Source organism: Dermatophagoides farinae, chromosome 2 (assembly GCF_024713945.1).
Source record: "Dermatophagoides farinae isolate YC_2012a chromosome 2, ASM2471394v1, whole genome shotgun sequence".
Classification (NCBI taxonomy): domain Eukaryota; kingdom Metazoa; phylum Arthropoda; class Arachnida; order Sarcoptiformes; family Pyroglyphidae; genus Dermatophagoides; species Dermatophagoides farinae.
Genome location: NC_134678.1, coordinates 6,259,396 through 6,280,683, shown reverse-complemented (window position 1 = coordinate 6,280,683; position 21,288 = coordinate 6,259,396). Strand labels below are relative to the sequence as shown.

At 31.8% G+C, this 21,288-nt stretch overlaps 12 protein-coding genes across 15 annotated transcripts; 7 read left to right on the top strand and 5 right to left on the bottom strand.

Annotated features, from left to right (window-relative positions):
• Positions 1-28: 28 nt before the first annotated feature.
• Positions 29-3,129, top strand: LOC124499296 (STAM-binding protein-like). The gene is made up of 4 exons (XM_047063185.2): positions 29-1,833; positions 1,907-2,075; positions 2,127-2,514; positions 2,588-3,129. Exons 1-4 carry the CDS (start codon positions 1,607-1,609, stop codon positions 3,037-3,039), a joined length of 1,236 nt encoding a protein of 411 aa, XP_046919141.2. The 5' UTR covers positions 29-1,606; the 3' UTR covers positions 3,040-3,129.
• LOC124499295 (uncharacterized) lies at positions 3,094-9,104 on the bottom strand. The gene is made up of 7 exons (XM_047063183.2): positions 8,963-9,104; positions 6,769-8,206; positions 6,386-6,695; positions 5,490-6,323; positions 5,114-5,417; positions 4,757-5,056; positions 3,094-4,695 (listed from the first exon to the last, which is right to left on the bottom strand). The coding sequence occupies exons 2-7, from the start codon at positions 8,202-8,204 to the stop codon at positions 3,581-3,583; spliced, it is 4,299 nt and encodes a 1,432-aa protein (XP_046919139.2). The 5' UTR covers positions 8,205-8,206; positions 8,963-9,104; the 3' UTR covers positions 3,094-3,580.
• A 90-nt stretch (positions 9,105-9,194) lies between these two features.
• On the bottom strand, positions 9,195-10,286 carry mRpL16 (mitochondrial ribosomal protein L16). Its single transcript, XM_047063186.2, has 4 exons — positions 10,111-10,286; positions 9,891-10,051; positions 9,690-9,821; positions 9,195-9,619 (listed from the first exon to the last, which is right to left on the bottom strand). Exons 1-4 carry the CDS (start codon positions 10,232-10,234, stop codon positions 9,293-9,295), a joined length of 744 nt encoding a protein of 247 aa, XP_046919142.2. The 5' UTR covers positions 10,235-10,286; the 3' UTR covers positions 9,195-9,292.
• A 93-nt stretch (positions 10,287-10,379) lies between these two features.
• On the top strand, positions 10,380-11,057 carry LOC124499300 (uncharacterized). The gene has a single exon (XM_047063188.2). It carries the CDS (start codon positions 10,380-10,382, stop codon positions 10,920-10,922), a length of 543 nt encoding a protein of 180 aa, XP_046919144.2. The 3' UTR covers positions 10,923-11,057.
• RpS26 (ribosomal protein S26) lies at positions 11,038-11,702 on the bottom strand. Its single transcript, XM_047063190.2, has 3 exons — positions 11,573-11,702; positions 11,336-11,513; positions 11,038-11,276 (listed from the first exon to the last, which is right to left on the bottom strand). The coding sequence occupies exons 1-3, from the start codon at positions 11,573-11,575 to the stop codon at positions 11,101-11,103; spliced, it is 357 nt and encodes a 118-aa protein (XP_046919146.1). The 5' UTR covers positions 11,576-11,702; the 3' UTR covers positions 11,038-11,100.
• A 126-nt stretch (positions 11,703-11,828) lies between these two features.
• On the top strand, positions 11,829-13,001 carry GXIVsPLA2 (phospholipase A2 group XII). The gene is made up of 3 exons (XM_047063187.2): positions 11,829-12,382; positions 12,446-12,611; positions 12,687-13,001. Exons 1-3 carry the CDS (start codon positions 12,101-12,103, stop codon positions 12,812-12,814), a joined length of 576 nt encoding a protein of 191 aa, XP_046919143.2. The 5' UTR covers positions 11,829-12,100; the 3' UTR covers positions 12,815-13,001.
• A 148-nt stretch (positions 13,002-13,149) lies between these two features.
• On the top strand, positions 13,150-14,482 carry LOC124499847 (uncharacterized). The gene has a single exon (XM_047063831.2). The coding sequence runs from the start codon at positions 13,227-13,229 to the stop codon at positions 14,358-14,360; it is 1,134 nt and encodes a 377-aa protein (XP_046919787.2). The 5' UTR covers positions 13,150-13,226; the 3' UTR covers positions 14,361-14,482.
• Positions 14,483-14,550: 68 nt separating this feature from the next.
• Positions 14,551-16,134, top strand: Sirt2 (Sirtuin 2). 4 transcript variants are annotated; one of them, XM_075728750.1, is made up of 5 exons: positions 14,551-14,762; positions 14,946-15,074; positions 15,146-15,252; positions 15,317-15,572; positions 15,649-16,134. In XM_075728750.1, exons 1-5 carry the CDS (start codon positions 14,672-14,674, stop codon positions 16,032-16,034), a joined length of 969 nt encoding a protein of 322 aa, XP_075584865.1. In that variant the 5' UTR covers positions 14,551-14,671; the 3' UTR covers positions 16,035-16,134. The 4 variants fall into 4 exon arrangements, with proteins under 4 accessions (XP_075584865.1, XP_046919993.2, XP_075584864.1 ...); XM_047064037.2 differs by having other exon boundaries at positions 15,637-16,134; XM_075728749.1 differs by having other exon boundaries at positions 14,563-15,074.
• A 42-nt stretch (positions 16,135-16,176) lies between these two features.
• On the top strand, positions 16,177-18,500 carry LOC124498683 (ESF1 homolog). Its single transcript, XM_047062476.2, has 2 exons — positions 16,177-17,975; positions 18,035-18,500. Exons 1-2 carry the CDS (start codon positions 16,245-16,247, stop codon positions 18,359-18,361), a joined length of 2,058 nt encoding a protein of 685 aa, XP_046918432.2. The 5' UTR covers positions 16,177-16,244; the 3' UTR covers positions 18,362-18,500.
• ND-PDSW (NADH dehydrogenase (ubiquinone) PDSW subunit) lies at positions 18,370-19,389 on the bottom strand. Its single transcript, XM_047062991.2, has 4 exons — positions 19,133-19,389; positions 18,929-19,067; positions 18,707-18,861; positions 18,370-18,640 (listed from the first exon to the last, which is right to left on the bottom strand). Exons 1-4 carry the CDS (start codon positions 19,263-19,265, stop codon positions 18,528-18,530), a joined length of 540 nt encoding a protein of 179 aa, XP_046918947.1. The 5' UTR covers positions 19,266-19,389; the 3' UTR covers positions 18,370-18,527.
• A 50-nt stretch (positions 19,390-19,439) lies between these two features.
• Positions 19,440-20,374, top strand: Tbcb (tubulin-binding cofactor B). Its single transcript, XM_075728669.1, has 2 exons — positions 19,440-20,099; positions 20,157-20,374. Exons 1-2 carry the CDS (start codon positions 19,513-19,515, stop codon positions 20,248-20,250), a joined length of 681 nt encoding a protein of 226 aa, XP_075584784.1. The 5' UTR covers positions 19,440-19,512; the 3' UTR covers positions 20,251-20,374.
• Positions 20,101-21,217, bottom strand: LOC124493042 (glucose-induced degradation protein 8 homolog). Its single transcript, XM_047056094.2, has 3 exons — positions 20,817-21,217; positions 20,382-20,751; positions 20,101-20,319 (listed from the first exon to the last, which is right to left on the bottom strand). Exons 1-3 carry the CDS (start codon positions 21,123-21,125, stop codon positions 20,306-20,308), a joined length of 693 nt encoding a protein of 230 aa, XP_046912050.1. The 5' UTR covers positions 21,126-21,217; the 3' UTR covers positions 20,101-20,305.
• Positions 21,218-21,288: the final 71 nt, after the last annotated feature.

The window sequence follows — 21,288 nt, the reverse complement described above, 5'->3', positions numbered from 1 at the left end:
TCTTTTTACCGAATCTAGTTAATTCAATTTTGGAACGAAATAATAATAATTTGAAAAGAAATGTAATCTGATCATCATTATTATTTTCATCATCAAAACACAGGTCATCAATATTTTTTCATTCTAACTTTGATTAATTATGTAGCCGGAAAAAATGATTATTTTATTGATGATCATGATGATTGGAACCATGGATGAATTGATTTGTAAGCTATTTTTATCATCAAATTCTTGTTTTCAGAAATAATTATTACTCATCATCGATCATATATGACGACAGACCGTATATAATATAATGATATTTTGTTAGCGGCATGTTTACGTAATCGAATCTATAGAATGGCAAACTGAATTCATGCGTGTTGATTGGTGTTTGTGTGGGTGGCTGCGTGGTCGATTCAATAGTTTCCGGAACAGTTGTTATCTGTTTTTTAAATCGGTTGCGTAATAATACACAAACATAGATATAGAAATGAATGATGATAGTGACGACTTCATCATAACAAAAAATATAGTGACCATCATCATCGTTAACCGAGTTACCGCTGTAATGTGTGTGTATTTTTTTCTTAGATGGAAAATGGCAATGAAACATTGAATATATGTGACTTAGTATATATGAAACAAAAATGAAGCCCTTGAAATTAACTTCCGACAATTTTTTTTTCTATTTGGATTGGATATCCAAATTCTCTTTACAAGCATCCTATATATAAATGAAAATTTTTCATCGCGCTTTTTTCTGACAACACAAAAGTTCTAGCTCATGATCATGGAATATCAAATTATATAATATGATGATGATGTTCAATATTCCAGACATTTCCAGTCGGCAAGAGTAGGGGCCAAACAAAGAAAAAAGATATTTATATTGTTGAATGTTATGAAGGCCAAACTTTTTAAATTTCAAACGTTCATGGTCAATAGCATCACTCATCCATGATAAGGGATGAGTTGTTTTATATCGGTGCACCCGAAACCATCAAAGAAATCATCATTTTTATCTCATTTATCAAATTTCAAACATACATAATGAGGATCATCATATGAATTTTCTCCACTTTCATCTAACAAAGTGTTAAATATTTTTCCACACACTTGAACATGAATGCATGTGAAGAATTTCCCCAAATAATAAAAAAATTGATACGTTAAAGTTAACACTTTTACTGTTAAGAGTGGATGAAGTTCACATGATCTCATAATGACAAAGCTTTCATGAATGCATGATGATGGTGATGGATAGATTCGAATTGTTGTTTTTTTCCATCGAAATAATTTTGCGTTTGCGTATTTTAATCCTGTTTGTTTTGTAATGTAATGATTGTTGCTCAATGCCATATGGACTGTTATAACAATATAACAATCTATTCTATTATTTATTTATTATTTATCTTTATTAAAATGTATGATGATGATGATTCATTTAATTCACATTTAATCATTGATATACAATAATAAACAAGAACACATTAAAATCAAATATTGATAATAAACAAAATTTTCCATTGAATATAGAACGATATTCAATCATATTAGCCAGAAACATACATCATCGTCACAAACGTTGAAAGACAAATTAATTTTATCATTATTAGTTTTGAAAATGTCGATTGAACTTAACATCGATGATTTACGGCCACCGGCCATTGTTAAAAATCCTGAAGAACGAATGAAATTTTTAGTGGAAAAATCCAAAAATTTTGTCGTCGAACATTCAATTCCAATTCGTTTATATATTTCGTCCGGTCGTCAATTATTACAAATGGCCAATACTTATCTTGATGAAATGAATATGGAACAAGCATTCGTTTTATACATGCGATATATAACGTATTTAATCTTTTGATGAAAAAAAACCCTAAAATTAATATTGATTGATATTTATTTTAAATAAAAAATTTAGACTTTTTTTTGAAAATTTACCTTCACATCCACAATATGATGAAATCAATGAAGAGGATAAACGATCCATTCGATCTAAACTTAAACCATTGTTCGGAATTGCCGAAGTGATTAAAATTCGAATACAAAATAAATATAAAGAAGAATATGAAAATTATCTCACCCAAAAGGTATATATGACATTGATCAAATATTGATAACTTTTTTGTTTACTTTATTAGAAAATTTATGATGAAAAATTGACCAAAGCTCAAAAAGCATTGATCGAACAGCGACAAAAAGATCAACAAAATCTTGAGGATAAAAAAAGACAAGATTATGTTACCGATTTACAATCACAGATTGATAAGAAAAAACGTGAACTTGCCGATAAAAAGAATGAAAATTTCGAAGATAAGAATGAGTTCATCAGTGATGATGAAGATTCTTCGTCAATTTCGACAGATCAGCCAATAAAGACTCAATCCCATCATAAACCGGTGATTGATCGTTCAACAAAACCATCGATGTCATTGTTAGATGATGTCGATCTTGATACATTACGTTCGATGATTGTACCATTTCAAGTGCTTACTAAAAAATTCGTCAAAATTGCTCAGCAAAATACAGGTTTGTTACTCTTAAATTATTTATATTTATTATTTGAATAAATCATTCCATTGGATCATCTTTCTTACTTTAGATCGTAATATTGAAACCTGTGGAATATTATGTGGCCAATTAAAAAATGATAATTTTACCATAACACATATATTAATACCAAAACAAACTGGAACATCAGATTCATGTACATCTATTAATGAAGAAGAATTATTAATCGAACAAGAACGACATAATCTAATAACAATGGGTTGGATACATACACATCCAACACAACGTAGTTTCTTATCATCAATCGATCTTCATACACATGCATTATATCAGAAAATGTTACCGGAAGCAATCGCTATCGTTGTTGCACCTACAACATCAGAGATTCAAATGTATTCACTCACCGAGCATGGCCTAGAATTTATATTAAAATGTCGTGAAAAAGGATTCCATCCACATACAAATGAACAAAGTCTTTATCATTCTGCTGATCATACGATTATTAATGATAAATTGTGTGTTGATATTATCGATTTACGTTAGGATTTTTTTTTTTAAATTTCAATCTATAGTATTATGGAATCACCACCAATATTGTCATTACTAAAAAATAAAAGTTTATTCAAAACTGTTTTTGAAAATTCTTCATGAATTTCATTTTATGGGCATTGTGACAAATTTTTTTTTCTTCACTCAATTTTGATTTTGCTCAAAATTTTTAGACATGAGCAAATCATAAACAGTTAACATTAATGTGTAGTATTTATTGTGTATGTTTATGTCAAATCTTAAAAAAAGATTTGAAACTAAGAACAAAGCTAAATAGTTAATGTTGACTCACAAACAGTTCAGCTGAATTGGATGTTTTCTTTCTTCTTGTTTTTTGGGAATAAAATTTTGTCGAAATTTAAATATACCATGATGATGGTGCAAATAAATCTAAATATATTGTGTGAAGTGATTGAAATTGAAAATATGAATTAGATTGTTGAATGAATGAATTGTAGATATAATGAAAATGAAAAAAAAATAGAAATGACATGTGTATGAAATATGTGAAATGATTAATTCGTAAATGTTCACATTATTCTTTCGATGTATCGATGATGAATGTAGTGTTACCATCCGGTGTTGTAATTGTACCATTTTCATCGACGGAAATAGCCAAATTTAGCCTTTGCAATGTCTCGGCATCCAATATTAATGATCCATCTTCGTTGATACATTCCGGTGGCAATACAATTGCCTGTGAGCCATTTGGATCATCTGATTCAATAATCTGATGTGTTACCTGATGATCATCATCACCATCTTGCTGTATTAGTACGGTCGTTGTTTCCGTTTCTTGATTAGTAGCCACGACCACTTCAGCTTCATGATTATCAGTCGATGATACAGGTTGTTGATTCTCTTCGACCACATGTTCAACTGATGAAGCAGTTTGATCATTCACCTGTTCAATTACTTCAATGGCAGCGGCTGTCTCTTCTTGTTCATTTGTAGGTACGATTTTATGCTCCTGTTTCATATCGTTGGTCGATTCTTGTTGTTCTGGTTGTGCAACATCTACGATGTTAGCAAATGCCGATTGTTGTGATTGTTCATCAATAACTTCCATTTGTACATCTTCAACAGCCGGTGTAAAATTTAACGAATTGATTACATCTTGTACTTCCATGCCTTTCGGAGCTGTTATTTCCATCAATTCACCAGTTGATTGATTCAATATCATGATTAATTGTGTATCATCATCAACAGCTTGTTGACCATGGAATGCAGGCAAATCGATCATTTGCTGTTCAATTTGTTGTTGTGGTTTTTTCGGCGATGCACGTCTTCGTGCAGGCGTTTTATTGGCAGAAGTCGCAGCTTTAGCCTGTGCTGTAGCTTTTGAAGCCAATTCCAATAGTTTATTTTGATCACCATTATTCGGATATTTTGGTGCGCATTTATGTAGGCTCAAATCTTTGGTCGAACGGAACAGATTGTTACAATGACCACATTTGATTACACTGTTCGATAGCATTGGTTGTGCTGTAGATTTAGAACGCTGTAAAACACTTGGACTGGGGCGAGCTTGATTCTGATATTGGATTGTTGCCCGGCTCAATTGGTTTGTTCGAGAAACAGCATGTGGATTTCTGGGCATCGGCTGATGTGAACGAAGATGTGAGGTAAGCATAGCAAAATTCCAGAATGCTAAAACACAATGATCATGTAAATTATTCAAAAAAATGAAAGCATATTTTTTTAAACTAACCTTGTCCACAGACGGTGCATTTATGTTCACTTTTATGTCCACGATAATGTGTGACCAACATTGAACGTGTGGCAATCATACGATTACAATCGGACCAATTACATTCGATTGGATCCTGATGAACTTCCATGTGAGCATTTAATCGTTCACGATTATAAAATTTTTTGACACATTTTTTGCATTCAAACGTATAGCCATGTAGAACAAAATGAGCCATTATATCATTCTGACATTCACCACAATCCTCGCAAAGTAAAAGTTTTTCAGCATGAGAATTCTGAATATGCGCTCGTCGAGAACCTACACAAACCATGACGGAATTAAATCATAAAAATTCATAAAAATTGAAAAACATACTTGGCGTCGCAGTAGTTATACCACAATATGTGCATACATATTGGTGAGATTCAGTTTCCAAATGATGAACATAAGATTCTTTCATGCCGAAAAACGTATGACATGCTTTGCATTTAAAATTTCGCGGTTCAGTACGATGAAAATGTCCAGAAGCAGTGAATTTATTAATATGTTGATCAGTAATCAAATGTGAAATTAGTTCTTCATCGCTCGCAAAATAAATGTCACAATATGCACAGACGAATACCTCGTCAGGATGAGAAATAACCGTCTTCTGGCTATGGCCAGTTTCACTTATATGTTCCTAGAATAATATGAAAAATTCAATTGATATAATAATTTCGTATTGATCAATTAAATAATAGATAATACATACCATAAAATCGTCAAATTCTTTAAAATTCATTTTACATGAAGTTATGACGCATTGATACATTTTTTCCATCTTGTGATGATTGACCATATGTAGATAAAATAGTTGATAAACTTTGACCATCTGGTCACATATTCGGCACCAATGACCAACATAGGTTTTAATCTGTGCTCGTTTTAGATCATCATCGTTTATGACATCGTTGATGGTCAATAAACTGTTTGTGCCTGTATCATCTGAATTGTTTTTATTTGATTCATCATTAGCCGCCGTTTCGGTTGGTACCCATTGCTTGTGCTCATGATGAAGATGTAGATCATACGCTTCTTGACTTTCCAATTTCGCATTACAAAAATAACACAAACATTCTCCTTCTAAAAGTGACGAACAATCCAAATTCGGTACAAAACGAAGATCCGATTTCTCCGGCTTAATACCGGCAACGGCACAATTCTGTGCATGTGTAAGCAATTCTTTACCTTTACCACAGCTTTGTCGACAAGCTACACAGGAATAATTGGCCGGTCCTGTTTGCACCATATGCGATTGTTGAATATGTTTCTGCAAACGTTCAACGCCAATCAATAGGCCATGACAATAGTAACATTGATAATTCTGTCCAGAGCTATGTAACATGTGTTTTGCTTTGAAATGTGTTCGGAGACGATTCTCGTCTTTGGTGACCAATACACAAGATTTGCAACGATAGGTTTTCAAATTATGTTTGTTTTTCATATGTTTATGATGGGTATCAAAATCTGACGATTGTTCTTTGCATTTACTGCAATAGAAAAAATGATGCATCTGCATGATTTCTTCTTGTTCCATCATGATAACCTGTCCCAAGTACAAATATTAAACTATCGACCATATCTCATTTAATAAAAATCCTATCCTACCTCTTTATTATGTTCCTGTGAATAATGTTCTTTCATTTCACCAATATCGCTAAGACGTGTTTCACAGTATTGACATGGTGAATTCAAGCTAAGCGAACTTGAATTGTTAAATTGATTAAGGATCATTTTAGGTAGACAAATGAAAACAATATCTTCGGAAAATTTGGCATGACCAATGTCTACGTCTAATTCATGCAATGATTGATAATGTAAAAGAATATCTTTTTCTTCTTTTGTACCAAAATTAACATCGATTCCTTTGCATAGCAAACAAACGAATCGGGTAGCATTGACGGGTGAAATTATTTGCCTGATTGAAAGAAAATCGAATTTTACTCAGTTAATAATTTCGAACTAACTATAATGAAATATATATCCATTACCTAAACAAATAATTTTCTTCTTCTTTATCAACCGAAATAGCCAATGGAAGTGGAAGCTCCGAATGAACCAAAAGAATTTTATCAGGCAATTTTTCCATATGGACATCCTGAATACCATCATTATGAATGCAATCTTCGATTTCTGGTAATGTATCGAGATATTTACTTAAAGAAACTGGTTTCTTTATCGGTGGACCTTTCGACACATTTGATACATTAGCCACCTGTGTAGCAGTGATGGTTGGCTTCAATATGGTTGGAACTTTAACTGAACCGGTAGCGGTTGTGGTGGTTGTAGTCGTCACAGACGGAGCCGTTGTTACGGATGTTGTTGAGGTATTGGATACTTGATTTTTTGTTGTTGTCACTGTTATCGGTGGTGTATTCGTCGATATAGTGATGGTTTGCGTTTTCGACATTCCTATTGGATGATGCATGGCGGATGATGATCGCGTGACAACTACGGCTGCTGTTTTTTCCGCCGATCCGGCCGATGTAAGAGTGACTTTAACGGGCGATTTCGAAGTCTCCGTTACACTAGCTATAGTTGTAGCGGTGACGCTAGTAGTTGTAACTGCAACTACAGGTTCGGCCGATTTTCTTCTTGCTGCTACACGTGCTCCTCTTGCTGTTGGCGGTTGTTCCGTTGTTTCATTGGTCTTATCATTTTTTTCGGATACTTTATCAATTATTTCAACTTCATTATCTTGTGAAACATCTTCAACGATAGCCGTTATAGAAGAATCTTTATCAGTAGCTTTTACTGTAGGTGTGTCAACTATAACTACAGTTTTTGGTTTAGCCGCTGTTGTTGCTACTTTGGGGCTGGTGTTAGTTGTTATCGTGATTTTTTTCTTTGGTGGTTCTACTTTTATGGGAAAACCATCGGGCATATTGACAATCATTTTCTTATCATCATTCATATCGGATTGATTCTTGTCATCAAGTAGAATCGCTGGCTGCGATTTCATTATAGCAAGTTTCTTTCGATTATCCATTTTTGTAATTTTATTATCATCACCTTTTATACGTCTTGTGGCTACTGGTGGTGGTGAATAACGCCAAGATGGTTTTAATGTATCACGGCGACGTAATGAACCACCTTGAGCCATAATTCCTCGTTGGGTTGGATCTTGAGTCGGTACATATTTTTCTTCCTGTGGTATTTCTGATTTTCGTTTACGGCCACGTTTTCGATGTCCAGTCGATGATGATTCATCATCTTCACCTTTAGAATCCATCGGTTCGTTTGTATCCGATTGTGAAGTATCACCACTGCCTTTACCGGTTTCTTCATCCATTTCTTCATCATTTATAGTGATATCTTCATTTTTATTATCATCACTGTTCACATCAGAGATTTCAGGATTACGTTTACGTGGGCTAGCTCGCAAACCAGGGCGGCTTATCTTTCCTCGAGGTTTCGCACGAGGCATGTCTATTTGAAATTTTAATTTTAAAAAAATGCCAAATAAATTTCAAATGAATTAAAATGATTTATAGACATCAATAAAAAAAAATTCAAAATTCGAGGGCAATATAATATTGAACATTCAAACATATATGTATGAACTATCGATAATGACAACTGATACCGACAATCGATAGTATGTACGTTGTCGAAACGAAAAACAAATTCAAAATATCACGATGAACGGCAGATAGAAATATAATATAAGGACAACATAGAATTTGTGGATTTTGCCGATCAAAGCCGTTGTGATAAATCGAGAGCGCGCCAATGCTAGGGGGGCTGGCTGTTGGCAGCAACTGCATGGTTGTTGTTTCATGCAAATCATAAATGTAAGCCCGAACGCACAATGAGCACACAACACAGAATGAGCCATGAGACGCCATAGTGAAATCACATAGTTCATGAACGACCCTCGAAAAAATTTATTCTTCGCCCTATTGTATATGAATTCAACTTTGTTGATTTTGATGGAACAATCATTTGACATATGGATTGATCATTCAAATGATGACAATTTATATGGAATTGTCAACGTTGAATGTTCGATTAAATGCAATTTATTAAATATGTAAAATAAACAATTAACATGCTTCTTATTGTTCATTTGAGTACACAATGATCACAGTCGGCCTATTGCCAATGCTTTGAATCGTTTAAATGATTGAATTAATATCCTAACAAATAACAATATCAATATTAAAAAATTATAACGGTACCAACCTTTACTTGAAAGCGATTTGGATCAATTTTCCTGGGCAAAATTAATTAAATCTGGTTAAAATTCTGTTTTTTGATCGAGAGCTTCGAAACTGTCCTTTCGCTGAGAATGTGACGCACTCACACTCGTCCTACCTCTGAATGCTATAGCAATAAATTTACTTGCCACTACGATTTTTTCTACAGAAATATTTTCAAGACCTTTCATATAGTAGAGGACAAATTTAAAAAAAAATCAAATTTTCAAAATTGTATTTTTAATCATAAATTGATAACACAATTAAACTAATAATAATGATGATCATAATATTTGTACAAAAATTTATATAATGATTAGGTATACTTATTGAACCATCTATGATCGTATGGGCTGATCCATCCATGGCAACCATTCATATTTAATTTAACTACTCGTTCATAATTAATTGGATTTATGTTTTTTCTTTCAATTTCATCCTCTTCTTGTTTCCATTTTTCCAAAATTTCTTTTGATATAACAAAAGCATCGCATGGTAATCGAGAGATAATCGACTCAAGAAAATAGGCACAATCATCCAATTCAATGTGACCACCAACTTCGACAATAACTGATCCGGCTCTAACAGGAGTCACATAATGATGAATAGGTGATTTACCACCACCCATTCGTTTTCCTTGAGCCTAATGATCGACAAAAAAAAATAACCATTATAACTATGAATTGAATTTTTTTTCATGAAAAGAAAAAGACCTTTTTTGATATTGGTTTCCAAGGCGATTCTATACGCCATACGGCAAACATTTTCTTAACATCCAAATGTTTGTTAATAACATCACGAATAAGATTAATATGATTGATGGTCAGATGAACACCGGAAACAGCCTAGAAATAATGATTAAGGTAATGGAAATTTGTATTAATTCTTTAAAAAAAAAAATTGAAATCAAATACCATAATACCAAATTGGCCATAAATAAGATCATTATTGATTAATTCAGGACCACGAATATCAGCATAACGACGTGAAGATTTTCGTGGTTCGATACCATGCCAGTTTGGTACTGGACTCATCTGTATTAGTGTACGTTCTTCAATCGGAGGCATTGGAATATCTGAAAATAATTAAATCAAATCATTGACATCCTATACAATACAACAAAAAGAAACATACGAGAAAAATCCGATACTGTTCGCCACATCTTTCGACCACGAATCTGTTGCAAATATATGACTGTTGGTCTTGATATATGCATTAGATTGGAAGCATTTTTTGAAAAAAATAATCGACAAGCCATTATTGTTCCAAGAAAGAGAATAATACATGTGATTCTTGTTTGTGCACAAAATAATAATGATATCTATGGACAACACAAATTGCATGCATGCATGCATGTGTGTTTTATTTTGCCTGATTTTTCAATACAGTAAACATCAGACGATATGAAAGAATCTGTAGAAAATGCTGTGCTAGATAAATTTCATCGTTCTCAAGAATTATCTTCAATTCTGAATAACAATAATAAAGAACAATCGGATCAACATGTACAACAACAAGCTGTAGAAGTATTAGACGAATTCGATGGAATACAAAAACAACGACAGAAAAGTTTGAAAAAATCCAAGAAACAATTCAAAAAACAACAACAACAGCAGCAAAAGGAACATGAAGAGCAAGTTTCCGAATCGACGAATAAGGAACGAAAATCAGACAAAGCACTTGCCTATCTAAAACAATGGAAAAAACATCATGATGATTGGAAATTTAAGAAAATCCTACATGTTTGGTTAATGAAAAATTGGAAAAATGTGGATAAATTTCCAGATAAAAGATTTAAAATTTTTCTTAAATATCTTCATGCACAAAATAGCCAAAGTCAGGCTTTATCAAGACTCAAACAGGAAGCACAACGAATGATTGATGATACATCCATTGAAGAATCGATTCGTGAACGTTCACGATCCATATTGCAATGGTTGACATAAGTTCATGTTGTGGTGGTGATGGACCATCTTGGTTCATTGATTCATATTTTTCTTTTACTCTTGTAATCATCTATTTCATTTGTTTAGTGATTATTTTTTCAATAAACTCATGGCGTAATTAAAAATTTTTTTTTATTCAAATTTTGTCAATCATTTATTTTTAGAATACAAAAAAAACTCATTTTTGCTGTCGAGGTGCATTACGAGCAGCATCATTCGATTTTTGCATACCAAAACGTGTTGGTGGTGTACGGATCTTACGATCTTCTTTGGATCGATTACGAACAATTTTCGAATGGATAGCACACGATACACAGTATTGAAGTTTTGCATATAATTTCGGCAATGGATAAGCTAAAATAAAAGCAATATTTGAATTTTTTTTCAAATAAGAATTAAAATCAAAAACTTACAATCATATACTGATGCTTCAGTTATATCTCGAACGGCAGCCGCTTCAACAATGTTTTTAACAACAAATTTTTTGATCGCTTTATCCTTCGGCACACATCGAGCACAATTCGTACATCGAACCGATTTTACATGACCACGGCCTTTCTTTGATCGTCCATTATTACGGCGTTTTTTAGTCTAAACAAATTAAATTTTATTTAGGAAAAATATCTCATGAAAAAATCAAATTTATTTACCATTTTGAATTGATTTAATTGTCAAAAATTAACGAAAAAAAAAATTTCGAATACAAAACACACAGCTAAAGGAAAAAGGAAACTGCCTGCAACAGCCACAAAAGCCACATGCTTAAAAGTTTAAAAAAACCACCATAGATGGCACCAAAACAAGAAACAAGGGTTGTCATTATAGAATGTACATGAAAAAAAAATTCAAAATTTTTTGATTTATGATTCGAATTTTATTGTGTTTTCAAGAATCGCGGTTATAACAAATTATAACGAAATAAAACTCATAAATCATCTGAGCCAGAAAATTTTTCACAATCGTACATTAGAAAAAATCATCGATTTTCTTCTGTTTCACCAACCTAATTATCCGTCGTCTTGGATACGAAAAATTTTTTGAAAAAAAACCAATTTTAAATTTGTCAAAAACAAACATGAATTTCTAAATAAATGAGATAAAAACGTCAACCTCATTTTGTTCACAATTCATTCATCGAAACAACATTGTTGGATGATTGGAACATAATTGAAACAACAATGGAAAAATTCAGCTTATTCATTGTGACTTTATTATCATTGAATCAAATTATTCCTGGTGAAGCTTTTCTCGAAGGTTTTGCTCATTCCATAAGTCAGATGAATGAACAATTGACGAAATTTATGGAAGGTCTACAAGAAAGCGTCGATTCATGGGCGGATAAAGTATTGGACAATGCAAAAACTGAAGAATGTTTCTACATTTGTCCAAAAGGTCAGGATCCGATTCCCAAACCGAACTATACACATACACCAATCGGTTGCGTTACATTCGGAATGCAGGTTTGATTAAATTGAATTTTTTTTATTAACAAATCATTGATTAAAGATTTAATCCTTAAAAAGGTAAAAGCAGAAGATTTACCATCAAAAAGTATGAAAATATGTTGTGATCAACAACAAATATGCTATCATCATTGTAATTCGACTAAAATCGAATGTGATAATGGATTTCAAAAATGTCTACATGATCAATGTATTGAAATAAGTCATGATAATAAACAGGTGGTCGGTAAGGATGAAATTTTTCAAATCATCAAATCGATTCATGACATTTAAATTTTTGTCTTTTATTTCTAAAATATAGTTTGTGAAACGGCAACAAAATTATTGTTGATGGGAATATTATCATTTGGTTGTAAAACATTCAAGGATGCTCAACGTGAATCATGTATCTGTCCACCGGTGGATTCATCGGCTACAGGAGAATTGTAATACAATATTCTCATCAATCGCATAATTCTGAAATGAAAATTTATCACAAACACATTAAAATGCAATGACATTAAAAACAAACAATGAATTTATTTTGTTGTTCAAAAAAAGAGCGAAATATCATTTGCAAGCAAATTGTAAACTTAAACATTAAAACCAAATAAAAAAAAGCCTTGAGCTCGATGGATCGATATGATTCTATGGATTCTTCATAATTAGCTGTAATAATCATGGTCCGCGCGCGAGAGACTGTCGTATTATATACATGGCGCCATCTCAAAAAAATTGGTTATTTTTAGAATTGCTTCGCCCAAATTTTTTTTTCTGGTTCAATTTTCGTTGTTGTTGTTGTTAACAACAGTCAGTCATGATGATCTCATATTCTACATTTGAATAACAATAAATAAAAAAAATGGCTATCAATGATTACAACCGATATGATTCGATACCGGTATTTGATTATTCATCACCATTCACCTATAAACGTGTTAGAGATGTCGATGATGATGATTATGATTCTGAAGTTTCAACCAGAGATGGTCTATTTCAACGATCAATCTATATGTTCATCATAATCATAACAGTATTGTTTCTGATATTAACATTTCCAATAGCAGCATTTTTCTGTGTCCGTAGAATACCATCATTGAAAAGATGTTTAATTTATCGTTTAGGCCGTCGATTACCGTTAAAAGGACCGGGTTTTATTCTTTTACTACCATTTATCGATAAAATTTCCATTATTGATCTTTATGAAAGTCGTTTTGATTTGATTGAAAATGAACAACAATTTATGACTGGTGATGGTTCAATTATTGTGGTTAAACCATGTCATGCAACATTGAATGTTACAGATGCATTGTTAACTACATTGAAGATTAATAATGTAAATGTTAAGAATTTTCTTCAGATATCATTCACTAACCTTATACGATCAAAACATGTTGAAGATTTGGAAAATAAATTAGATTTTATATTGAAAGAATTTGAAGAAAAAATGAATCAATTCATGAAACGATGGGGTTATGCCATCACTATGATAGAACAGCCACGAATTACTGTTATTGATCGTGCCGATCCAATAAATCCAATCAAAAAGAAATTGCAAAAATTATTAGACAATGATCCATCAGAGCAATCATCAAATCCACAATCATCGGGAGATTTTTCATGCTTATTCAATATGTTTGATAATCTTCAACAATCATCATTGATTAGCGATCAATCACCACAAACTGTTTCTGACGAAACAATGGATAAAAGTTCAAGTTTAATGGAATATCAATTGATTGCTGTGGTGCAAACATTTTTCGATCAATATAAAACCTTTCTAGGTACAGATAAAAATTTCGCTGTAAAATTAATGATCGAAGATAACGATAAACCAATGGTTAAATATTTTCATTGTCAACAAGATGGTAATGTTCGATTAATCGAAAATGAACCAATCGAACTAAACATGACAGTTAAATTTAAAAATCAAGCAGATTTTCATCGATTTCTCACCACAAGAGATCATAAATATTTCAATTTTAAAATACATTGAACTTGTTGTTGTTGTTGTTGTTGTTGTTGTTGTCGATAATGTAATTGAAATTTGTTTTCAATCAATATTCATAACATGAAAAATAAAAATTGAATGAATAAAATATATCCAACAAAAAAAAATTCATACGATGCTAGTATTCTCGGATTGTTGAAATGAATCCATTCGTTCATTCATTCACATTCGATTAAATAACTTTTTATGTAAACGTAATCATATTATAGTGTGAAAAAAATTATTGGCATCTGATTTTCATCAACAAAAAAAAACAGCTAATATATTAACAAACAATTCGCATCATCATCATCATCATGTCATCTGTAAAGGATGACAATAAGAAAAAAAGTGAAGAAAATTCCGATACCGAAGATTCATCATCATCATCATCATCATCGAGTAGCAGTAACGTTTCTTTTTGTTGATTCAATTTAATTTAATTTAATTTAATTGGTTGATTGATTCCAGTGATATGAAACGAATATATTATGTTTAAAATTATCGTTGAAAAATCACCTAAATCTCAGATCATTATGCCAAAATTTCTAGCAAATTTTATTCCATCTAAATTTTTCAATCTTTTCTCAGGTTCAAGCAGTGATAATGATAATGTTCATGAAAATGTTGATGGTATATCCATTGAAAACATTGTGAATGGAATTAAAAATCGTAAATATGATCATATCATATTCATGTGTGGTGCTGGCATTTCCACTTGTATGTTTAAAATTGTTTTTTCATTTGATTCAATTGATAATCAGTGAATTTTCATTAAATTCTAAAAACAGCTGCTGGTATACCGGATTTTCGTTCACCAAAAACTGGATTATTTCATCAATTGGAAAAATATAATCTACCATATCCAGAAGCTGTGTTTGATGTACAATTCTTTAGCGTATGAATATATTCATCTTTATTAGGAATAAAGCAAAATACTAACCTCGTTTTATAATATTTAGTCTAATCCAAAACCATTTTATCATCTTGCCAAAAATCTTCTGCCAGACAAATTTAAGGCAACACCGTGCCATTATTTTATGCGTTTAATTCACGATAAAAATCAAATGCTACGTTTATACACGCAGAACATTGATTCATTGGAACGAATTGCAGGTATACCGGCAGATAAATTGGTCGAAGCTCATGGTTCATTTCATACCGGTCATTGTATCAACAAAGAATGTCGTAAAGAATATTCATTTGAATCGATGAAAAGTATGAGCTTTAATAATTTTTGTAATGTAATTAATGTTTGTTATACTGGCTATTTTTTTCCTAGAAATCGTATTAGACAATGATCGCGAAGACAATGTTGTTTACTGTGAAGATTGTGGTTCCTATGTTAAACCAGATATTATATTCTATGGTGAAGTTTTACCCGAAAGATTTTATCGATTATATCAAAGAGATTTCATCAATTGTGATCTACTCATCATAATGGGAACATCATTGACTGTGCAGCCGTTTGCTAGTCTTGTCGAATTGGTTGGACCACATATACCACGTTTAATGATCAATAAAACTCGACCAAGTAGTGGCCATTTTTCTCGTAATAATCGCGATGTTTTCATCAAATCTGAAACCGATAGTGCATGTTTAGAACTAGCCGAAAAGCTTGGTTGGCGTGATGAACTAGAAAAATTAATTAATTCTGATGATTCAGATAATAAAACATAATTTATTTTATGTTTCATTTGATGTCTATTTTTTTATTAAAATTAAAAGTATAAAAAAAATTTTAGATCAATTGAGATGAAATAAAGAAAATTTTTCGAATAATGTATTAGACAGATGGCGTTGGGATCAATAATAACATAATTGGCAACACGTGTTACGATTGTATTTTTGTTTCATTCCAATTTTCGTCCGGATTTTTATCATCTCAAAATGGCCAATAAAAACAAAAAAGATGAAATTGATGACCGTTTCGCTAAAGTTTATCAGGATCCACGTTTTCGAACGTTAAGAAAAAAAGATAAAATGCTCAAGATTGATAAACGTTTCAAGAGTATGTTTACCGATGATAAATTTACATTGAAGTATTCTATGGACAAACGCGGAAAACCAAAAAATCATCTTATTGCTGAAGATTATAAAGAATTTTATCAATTAGATGAGGAAGGTATTGATGAGCCGAAAGAACAAGAAAAAATTGACGAAAAAACTGAAGACATTATTGATCGAAAAAATGATTTCAAAATGGCCCATGAATTTGGTTATCATCGAGGTTTAAAAATTAAAACTAATGACAACGATGATGATGATGATGATCAGGAAGGGGAGGAGGACGAAAGTAGCAGCAGTAGTAGTGAATCCGAAGATGATGTTGATGATGAAGAACTCGAACATGATTGGGGCGAGCTTGACAAAGATGCCCAACAGATTGATCATTCTACATCAAGGATTGCCATCTGTAATGCCGATTGGGATCGTATAAATGCACAAGATTTATATATCCTTTTAAATTCATTTAAACGTAATACTGGAACCATTCATAGTGTAAGAATCTATTATTCAAAATTTGGTGAAGAACGACTTCAAGTTGAAGAGGAAAAAGGACCTTCTGACTTCATATTCGGCAAAGGTCAGAAAGTGGCTGAAATCTATGATGATGATGATGATGATGATAATGAACAACAAATAGATCAACTTGACGATAATGATGATGGTGAAGATGAAAATGAAGATGAAGAAATTAAAGATCCAAACACTGTCGAAAAGCTACGAAAATATCAGCTGGAAAGATTAAAATATTTTTATGCTGTTATTGAATGTGATAGTGCAGAAACGGCCGAAAGTATTTGCAATGAATTGGATGGTCTCGAATATGAAAGTAGTTCGACCTTGTTGGATATACGTTTCGTACCGGATGATATGGATTTTGATGATGTTCGATTGAAAGAGGAATGTACGACTATGCCCACAAGTTCGACATATAAAGCACCATCATTCACCAATACAGCATTGCAACAAAGTACTGTAAAGATTACATGGGATGAAACCGATCCACGTCGTAAAGAAGCATTCAATAAAGCATTCGAAGAAAATAATGAAAATGATATCAAAACCTATTTGGCAACTTCTTCCGATGATGATGATGATGAAAATGATACAACTACGATCAACATTGATGAAAATATGCAAGAAAATGACAAAATTAACAAATATAAAGATTTACTTTTGTCATTAGAAAAAGAAAATGAAAAAGAAGATTTTGATATGGAAGTAACGTGGGATCCAAAACTTAAATCAAAAACGGAAAATCTACTTAATAAACGTACGAAATCTAATGATAGTGATGAAATAAATCTTGAAGAATCGGTTTCCGAATCAGACGACGAGAAGGAAGAGATTGATTTTCCGAAAATTGAAAATTCAAAACATAATAAAAAACGACAAAAAAATAAATTTGATGTGAATGAAGTGGAACCACAAAATCCAGAAAATGATGCAAATTTAGAATTATTAATGATGGATGTGGATGAAACGAATAATAATTCGAGCGAACAAAAACGTAAACATTTTAATTACAAAAATATTGTTGAGAAATACAATGCTAAAACCAAGACCGATTCCGTTGATAATGATGATGATGATGATAATGATGATGGATTCAAAGTATGTTTCATTTTTTTTTGTTCTGCTTTCGAATGTTTAATTGAATCATTTTTTTCTAGTTTAATCCGGATGATAATCGATTTAGTTCGATATATGAATCACATCTATACAATGTTGATCAATCAGATCCACAATTTAAACGAACTAAAGCATTTGAACAGATATTGGCAAAGCAAAAACAGAAAGCACATCGTATGGTTGAAAATGAATCGGAATTTATGATGAACAAATCGAATATTGGCAATACAAAAAGTGTGAATCTGAATAATTTAGTCGATAAAATTAAAAACAAAGCTAAAGTTCAATTCAAAAAAGAACGACCAACAAAATCGACGATGATTATGAAAAATCAACGATATAATGTAAATAAAAAATTTAAAAGCTAAACACCAACTTTAGTTTTCAAATTTTATTTTTATTATTAAATTGAATCATATGATCATTATAATATTCTAAGCAATTTGAGCATTTATTTGTACAATTTTAAATTTCATAATAATAAATCAATTGATTCTATAGAATAAATTTTTCTTTTCTTTTTGAATATTTAATCTAATGGGCAGCCATATCTTGTCCGCCTTCTATCTGTCTTCGTTCCCAAATAAGTCGATGTTTTTGTTTCATGAATGCATCGATTACGGTAGCAAACGGTCCAAGTTCACCATCTGTCCAAAAGGTGAATTGAGATTAAAATTAAAAAAAAATCAATGAAAAATTAGAAAATGACATACATTTAATGAATAAATTGATTTCAGTATCTTTTAGATCCTGTCTTTCTTTCAGACAAATTTTATCCAAATCATGAAATTCATTGATTGTTCGCTCCCAATAAGAACAATTATAATAACGTTGTTTGATTATTTTCAATATTTCGAAATCCACTTTTCTATTCATTTTAAATAATAAAAGAAATCATCATCATGTGTAAATGAATTCTGTTAATTTTTTGTTACTTTTGTCGAAGATAGGCAGATTGTGCTTCATAGATGCAAGACATATCATCCGAATAACATTCACTGATTGGTGTTACTGGACGAAATTTCTTATGATAATAAGGATAAGATGGTCCTTTGAATTTTTCCGAAACATTCACTGAATATCAGAAAAAAATGACAATAAATAATGTAATTAACCAGGTATTTATGATAAAAACAAACCTCTGAACCATGTGACCGGACTATCGAAAATTTTGCCAAGAAATTTTATCGCTTTAACGATAGGACTTTGCACTTGTTCATCCAACGGTATAAGACCGAAATTATTAACATCTCGATCACCTTCTCGTGGCATTGTTAGAAATAAATGTATAGGTCACAAAATGATTGACCAAAACAAAAAAACCGAAAAAAACAGAGAATTTTTTGGCCAATATGATGATGACCTACAACAAAAAGCCGTGCACAAATTGTGCTGTAAATACATGTGATGAAAGACTCAACATCGAATATCGATTGTCGCCAATATTTTGGATTGTTGCCATTGCCAATAATAAATTTCGTGCATACAATTTGATTTTTAAAATCACAATTCATTAAAAATGTCACAAATCGTTTTGGAAATACAAACCAACAATGATGATAATCTCATCGAACGTCGATTCGCATCCGACATGACTTTACCTGATCTGAAAAATCGTCTAGAATTAATTACAGGAGCATCAGCTGCTACGATGGAATTGACATTTCGAGATTCATCTGGAAATCTACTAGGACCAAGTGATGATTCGAAATGTCTTGGCGATTATCTTGTACCAGCAGGTGAACTTCGTCTTCGGTTACATGTAAAAGATTCCAGTGTTGTTAAATTTGATGATTTATCCGGTGTTCAAAAATACGAATTGGATGATGAAGAATACGCCAAACGTAGCGATTCAATGCGAGCATTCAAGATGAAAAATAAATTAGGACGTTTTTCGGCCACAACAGCCGGTGACGATGGTAATGATGATGAATATGTAAAACAAATGAAATTGGGTGATCGTTGTGAAGTTTCCGTCAAAAATATGCCACCAAGACGTGGTTGTATTATGTTTATTGGGAAATTGGGCACTAAACCCGGCACATTTGTCGGTGTTCGTTATGATGAACCATGGGGTAAAAATGATGGAACATTCGAGGACGTTAGGTTTGTTTGTTAATTAAAAGAATTTTATTCATACATAACTTATAATTTTAAATACAGATATTTTGAATGTGCACCAAATTATGGAAGTTTTGTCAAACCGAATCTTGTGAAGGTTGGCGATTTTCCAGTACTTGATGATGGTTTAGAATAAGATGGAGTCAGAAAAATGCAGATTCTAATTTTCTACACAATCGATATTTCATGATTTATTTTTTCACATCTCATATGATAAAATGTCATTTTTTTAAAAAATAATAAAATACTATATTTTTTTCTAATTACCATTTGGAGCAAATGTTCCTTGCGGCAGATCAACAAGTTTAATGAATTTAACTTTTTTCGTTTCCAATTCATTCTGTGTGTATGGCAACAATTTGAGCAATGTAACCAATTTAGGTGTAGGCGTTTCACTGCGACCAGTCTGTTCCTTAAGCAATGTTTCATTGATTCTTGATGCTAAATGTTGTCGATGTGCAGGTTGTAATAGATCAGCATATGGTGAATTTTCCGGGTTTTCAAATGCCAACAATGACAATGTACGTTCGAGTTCATTCAGATGTAGATAGCCATTATCGACGCCAAGTTGTCCTTGTGCAAATTGTAATGCTTTTTCCACTTCGTGATTTCGTATCAATTCAATCAATTGTTGTTGCTATTGTTGAAAGATGAAATGATTGATCTCAATTCACAATTACATAAAATATGAATACTACTAACCTGTAGTTTAAAGTAAAGATGCCTATGGTTATCAATCAATTCTGGATAATAATTATTGATCAATTCCAATGCTGTTTGAATTTTTCCACTTTCAATTGCACTACGAACCGCTATCCTTCGATCAATTTGTTCTTCAGTTTCTTCATTTTCATTCATATCAAAATCAATGTTTGCTTCGGTCTTGAAACTTTCGGCCGCTTCTTTACAGCCTTCGGAAATGAGATATTCCATAATCAATAAATTAATTTCACTACGTTTAATATTCATTTTATTGATATTGGCAATCCATTCATCCAAATTTTGTGACATTTTTTTTGGTGGATTAGAATGGAAAATTTATGTATTTTTTGAATTAAAAGAATATTCGAAAAGCCGAAAAAAATTTGTAAACAAATTGATCACTCTTTATTTGTGATGAACAGCAGCAGTATGTCAATTATCGATACTATCGATTCTAAATTTTCGAAAACAA

What these genes read in the sequence shown, in the direction of transcription:
- LOC124499296 (XM_047063185.2), top strand. Translation starts at nt 1,607, where the DNA reads ATGTCGATTGAACTTAACATCGATGATTTACGGCCACCGGCCATTGTT. An exon ending in AAAATTATCTCACCCAAAAG is followed by an intron (nt 2,076 to 2,126) that starts GTATATATGACA and finishes TTACTTTATTAG; the next exon opens with AAAATTTATGATGAAAAATT. An exon ending in AATTGCTCAGCAAAATACAG is followed by an intron (nt 2,515 to 2,587) that starts GTTTGTTACTCT and finishes TTCTTACTTTAG; the next exon opens with ATCGTAATATTGAAACCTGT.
- LOC124499295 (XM_047063183.2), bottom strand. Translation starts at nt 8,204, where the DNA reads ATGCCTCGTGCGAAACCTCGAGGAAAGATAAGCCGCCCTGGTTTGCGA. An exon ending in GAAGAAAATTATTTGTTTAG is followed by an intron (nt 6,696 to 6,768) that starts GTAATGGATATA and finishes TCTTTCAATCAG; the next exon opens with GCAAATAATTTCACCCGTCA. An exon ending in CACAGGAACATAATAAAGAG is followed by an intron (nt 6,324 to 6,385) that starts GTAGGATAGGAT and finishes TACTTGGGACAG; the next exon opens with GTTATCATGATGGAACAAGA.
- mRpL16 (XM_047063186.2), bottom strand. Translation starts at nt 10,234, where the DNA reads ATGGCTTGTCGATTATTTTTTTCAAAAAATGCTTCCAATCTAATGCAT. An exon ending in AACAGTATCGGATTTTTCTC is followed by an intron (nt 10,052 to 10,110) that starts GTATGTTTCTTT and finishes AATTATTTTCAG; the next exon opens with ATATTCCAATGCCTCCGATT. An exon ending in GGAAACCAATATCAAAAAAG is followed by an intron (nt 9,620 to 9,689) that starts GTCTTTTTCTTT and finishes GTCGATCATTAG; the next exon opens with GCTCAAGGAAAACGAATGGG.
- LOC124499300 (XM_047063188.2), top strand. Translation starts at nt 10,380, where the DNA reads ATGAAAGAATCTGTAGAAAATGCTGTGCTAGATAAATTTCATCGTTCT.
- RpS26 (XM_047063190.2), bottom strand. An exon ending in TGAAGCATCAGTATATGATT is followed by an intron (nt 11,277 to 11,335) that starts GTAAGTTTTTGA and finishes CTTTTATTTTAG; the next exon opens with CTTATCCATTGCCGAAATTA.
- GXIVsPLA2 (XM_047063187.2), top strand. Translation starts at nt 12,101, where the DNA reads ATGGAAAAATTCAGCTTATTCATTGTGACTTTATTATCATTGAATCAA. An exon ending in GCGTTACATTCGGAATGCAG is followed by an intron (nt 12,383 to 12,445) that starts GTTTGATTAAAT and finishes ATCCTTAAAAAG; the next exon opens with GTAAAAGCAGAAGATTTACC. An exon ending in TGATAATAAACAGGTGGTCG is followed by an intron (nt 12,612 to 12,686) that starts GTAAGGATGAAA and finishes TCTAAAATATAG; the next exon opens with TTTGTGAAACGGCAACAAAA.
- LOC124499847 (XM_047063831.2), top strand. Translation starts at nt 13,227, where the DNA reads ATGGCTATCAATGATTACAACCGATATGATTCGATACCGGTATTTGAT.
- Sirt2 (XM_047064036.2), top strand. Translation starts at nt 14,846, where the DNA reads ATGTTTAAAATTATCGTTGAAAAATCACCTAAATCTCAGATCATTATG. An exon ending in TGGTGCTGGCATTTCCACTT is followed by an intron (nt 15,075 to 15,145) that starts GTATGTTTAAAA and finishes TTCTAAAAACAG; the next exon opens with CTGCTGGTATACCGGATTTT. An exon ending in TTGATGTACAATTCTTTAGC is followed by an intron (nt 15,253 to 15,316) that starts GTATGAATATAT and finishes TATAATATTTAG; the next exon opens with TCTAATCCAAAACCATTTTA.
- LOC124498683 (XM_047062476.2), top strand. Translation starts at nt 16,245, where the DNA reads ATGGCCAATAAAAACAAAAAAGATGAAATTGATGACCGTTTCGCTAAA. An exon ending in ATAATGATGATGGATTCAAA is followed by an intron (nt 17,976 to 18,034) that starts GTATGTTTCATT and finishes ATTTTTTTCTAG; the next exon opens with TTTAATCCGGATGATAATCG.
- ND-PDSW (XM_047062991.2), bottom strand. Translation starts at nt 19,265, where the DNA reads ATGCCACGAGAAGGTGATCGAGATGTTAATAATTTCGGTCTTATACCG. An exon ending in TCCGGTCACATGGTTCAGAG is followed by an intron (nt 19,068 to 19,132) that starts GTTTGTTTTTAT and finishes TCTGATATTCAG; the next exon opens with TGAATGTTTCGGAAAAATTC. An exon ending in AATCAATTTATTCATTAAAT is followed by an intron (nt 18,641 to 18,706) that starts GTATGTCATTTT and finishes CCTTTTGGACAG; the next exon opens with ATGGTGAACTTGGACCGTTT.
- Tbcb (XM_075728669.1), top strand. Translation starts at nt 19,513, where the DNA reads ATGTCACAAATCGTTTTGGAAATACAAACCAACAATGATGATAATCTC. An exon ending in GGAACATTCGAGGACGTTAG is followed by an intron (nt 20,100 to 20,156) that starts GTTTGTTTGTTA and finishes TTTTAAATACAG; the next exon opens with ATATTTTGAATGTGCACCAA.
- LOC124493042 (XM_047056094.2), bottom strand. Translation starts at nt 21,125, where the DNA reads ATGTCACAAAATTTGGATGAATGGATTGCCAATATCAATAAAATGAAT. An exon ending in ATCTTTACTTTAAACTACAG is followed by an intron (nt 20,752 to 20,816) that starts GTTAGTAGTATT and finishes TTTCAACAATAG; the next exon opens with CAACAACAATTGATTGAATT.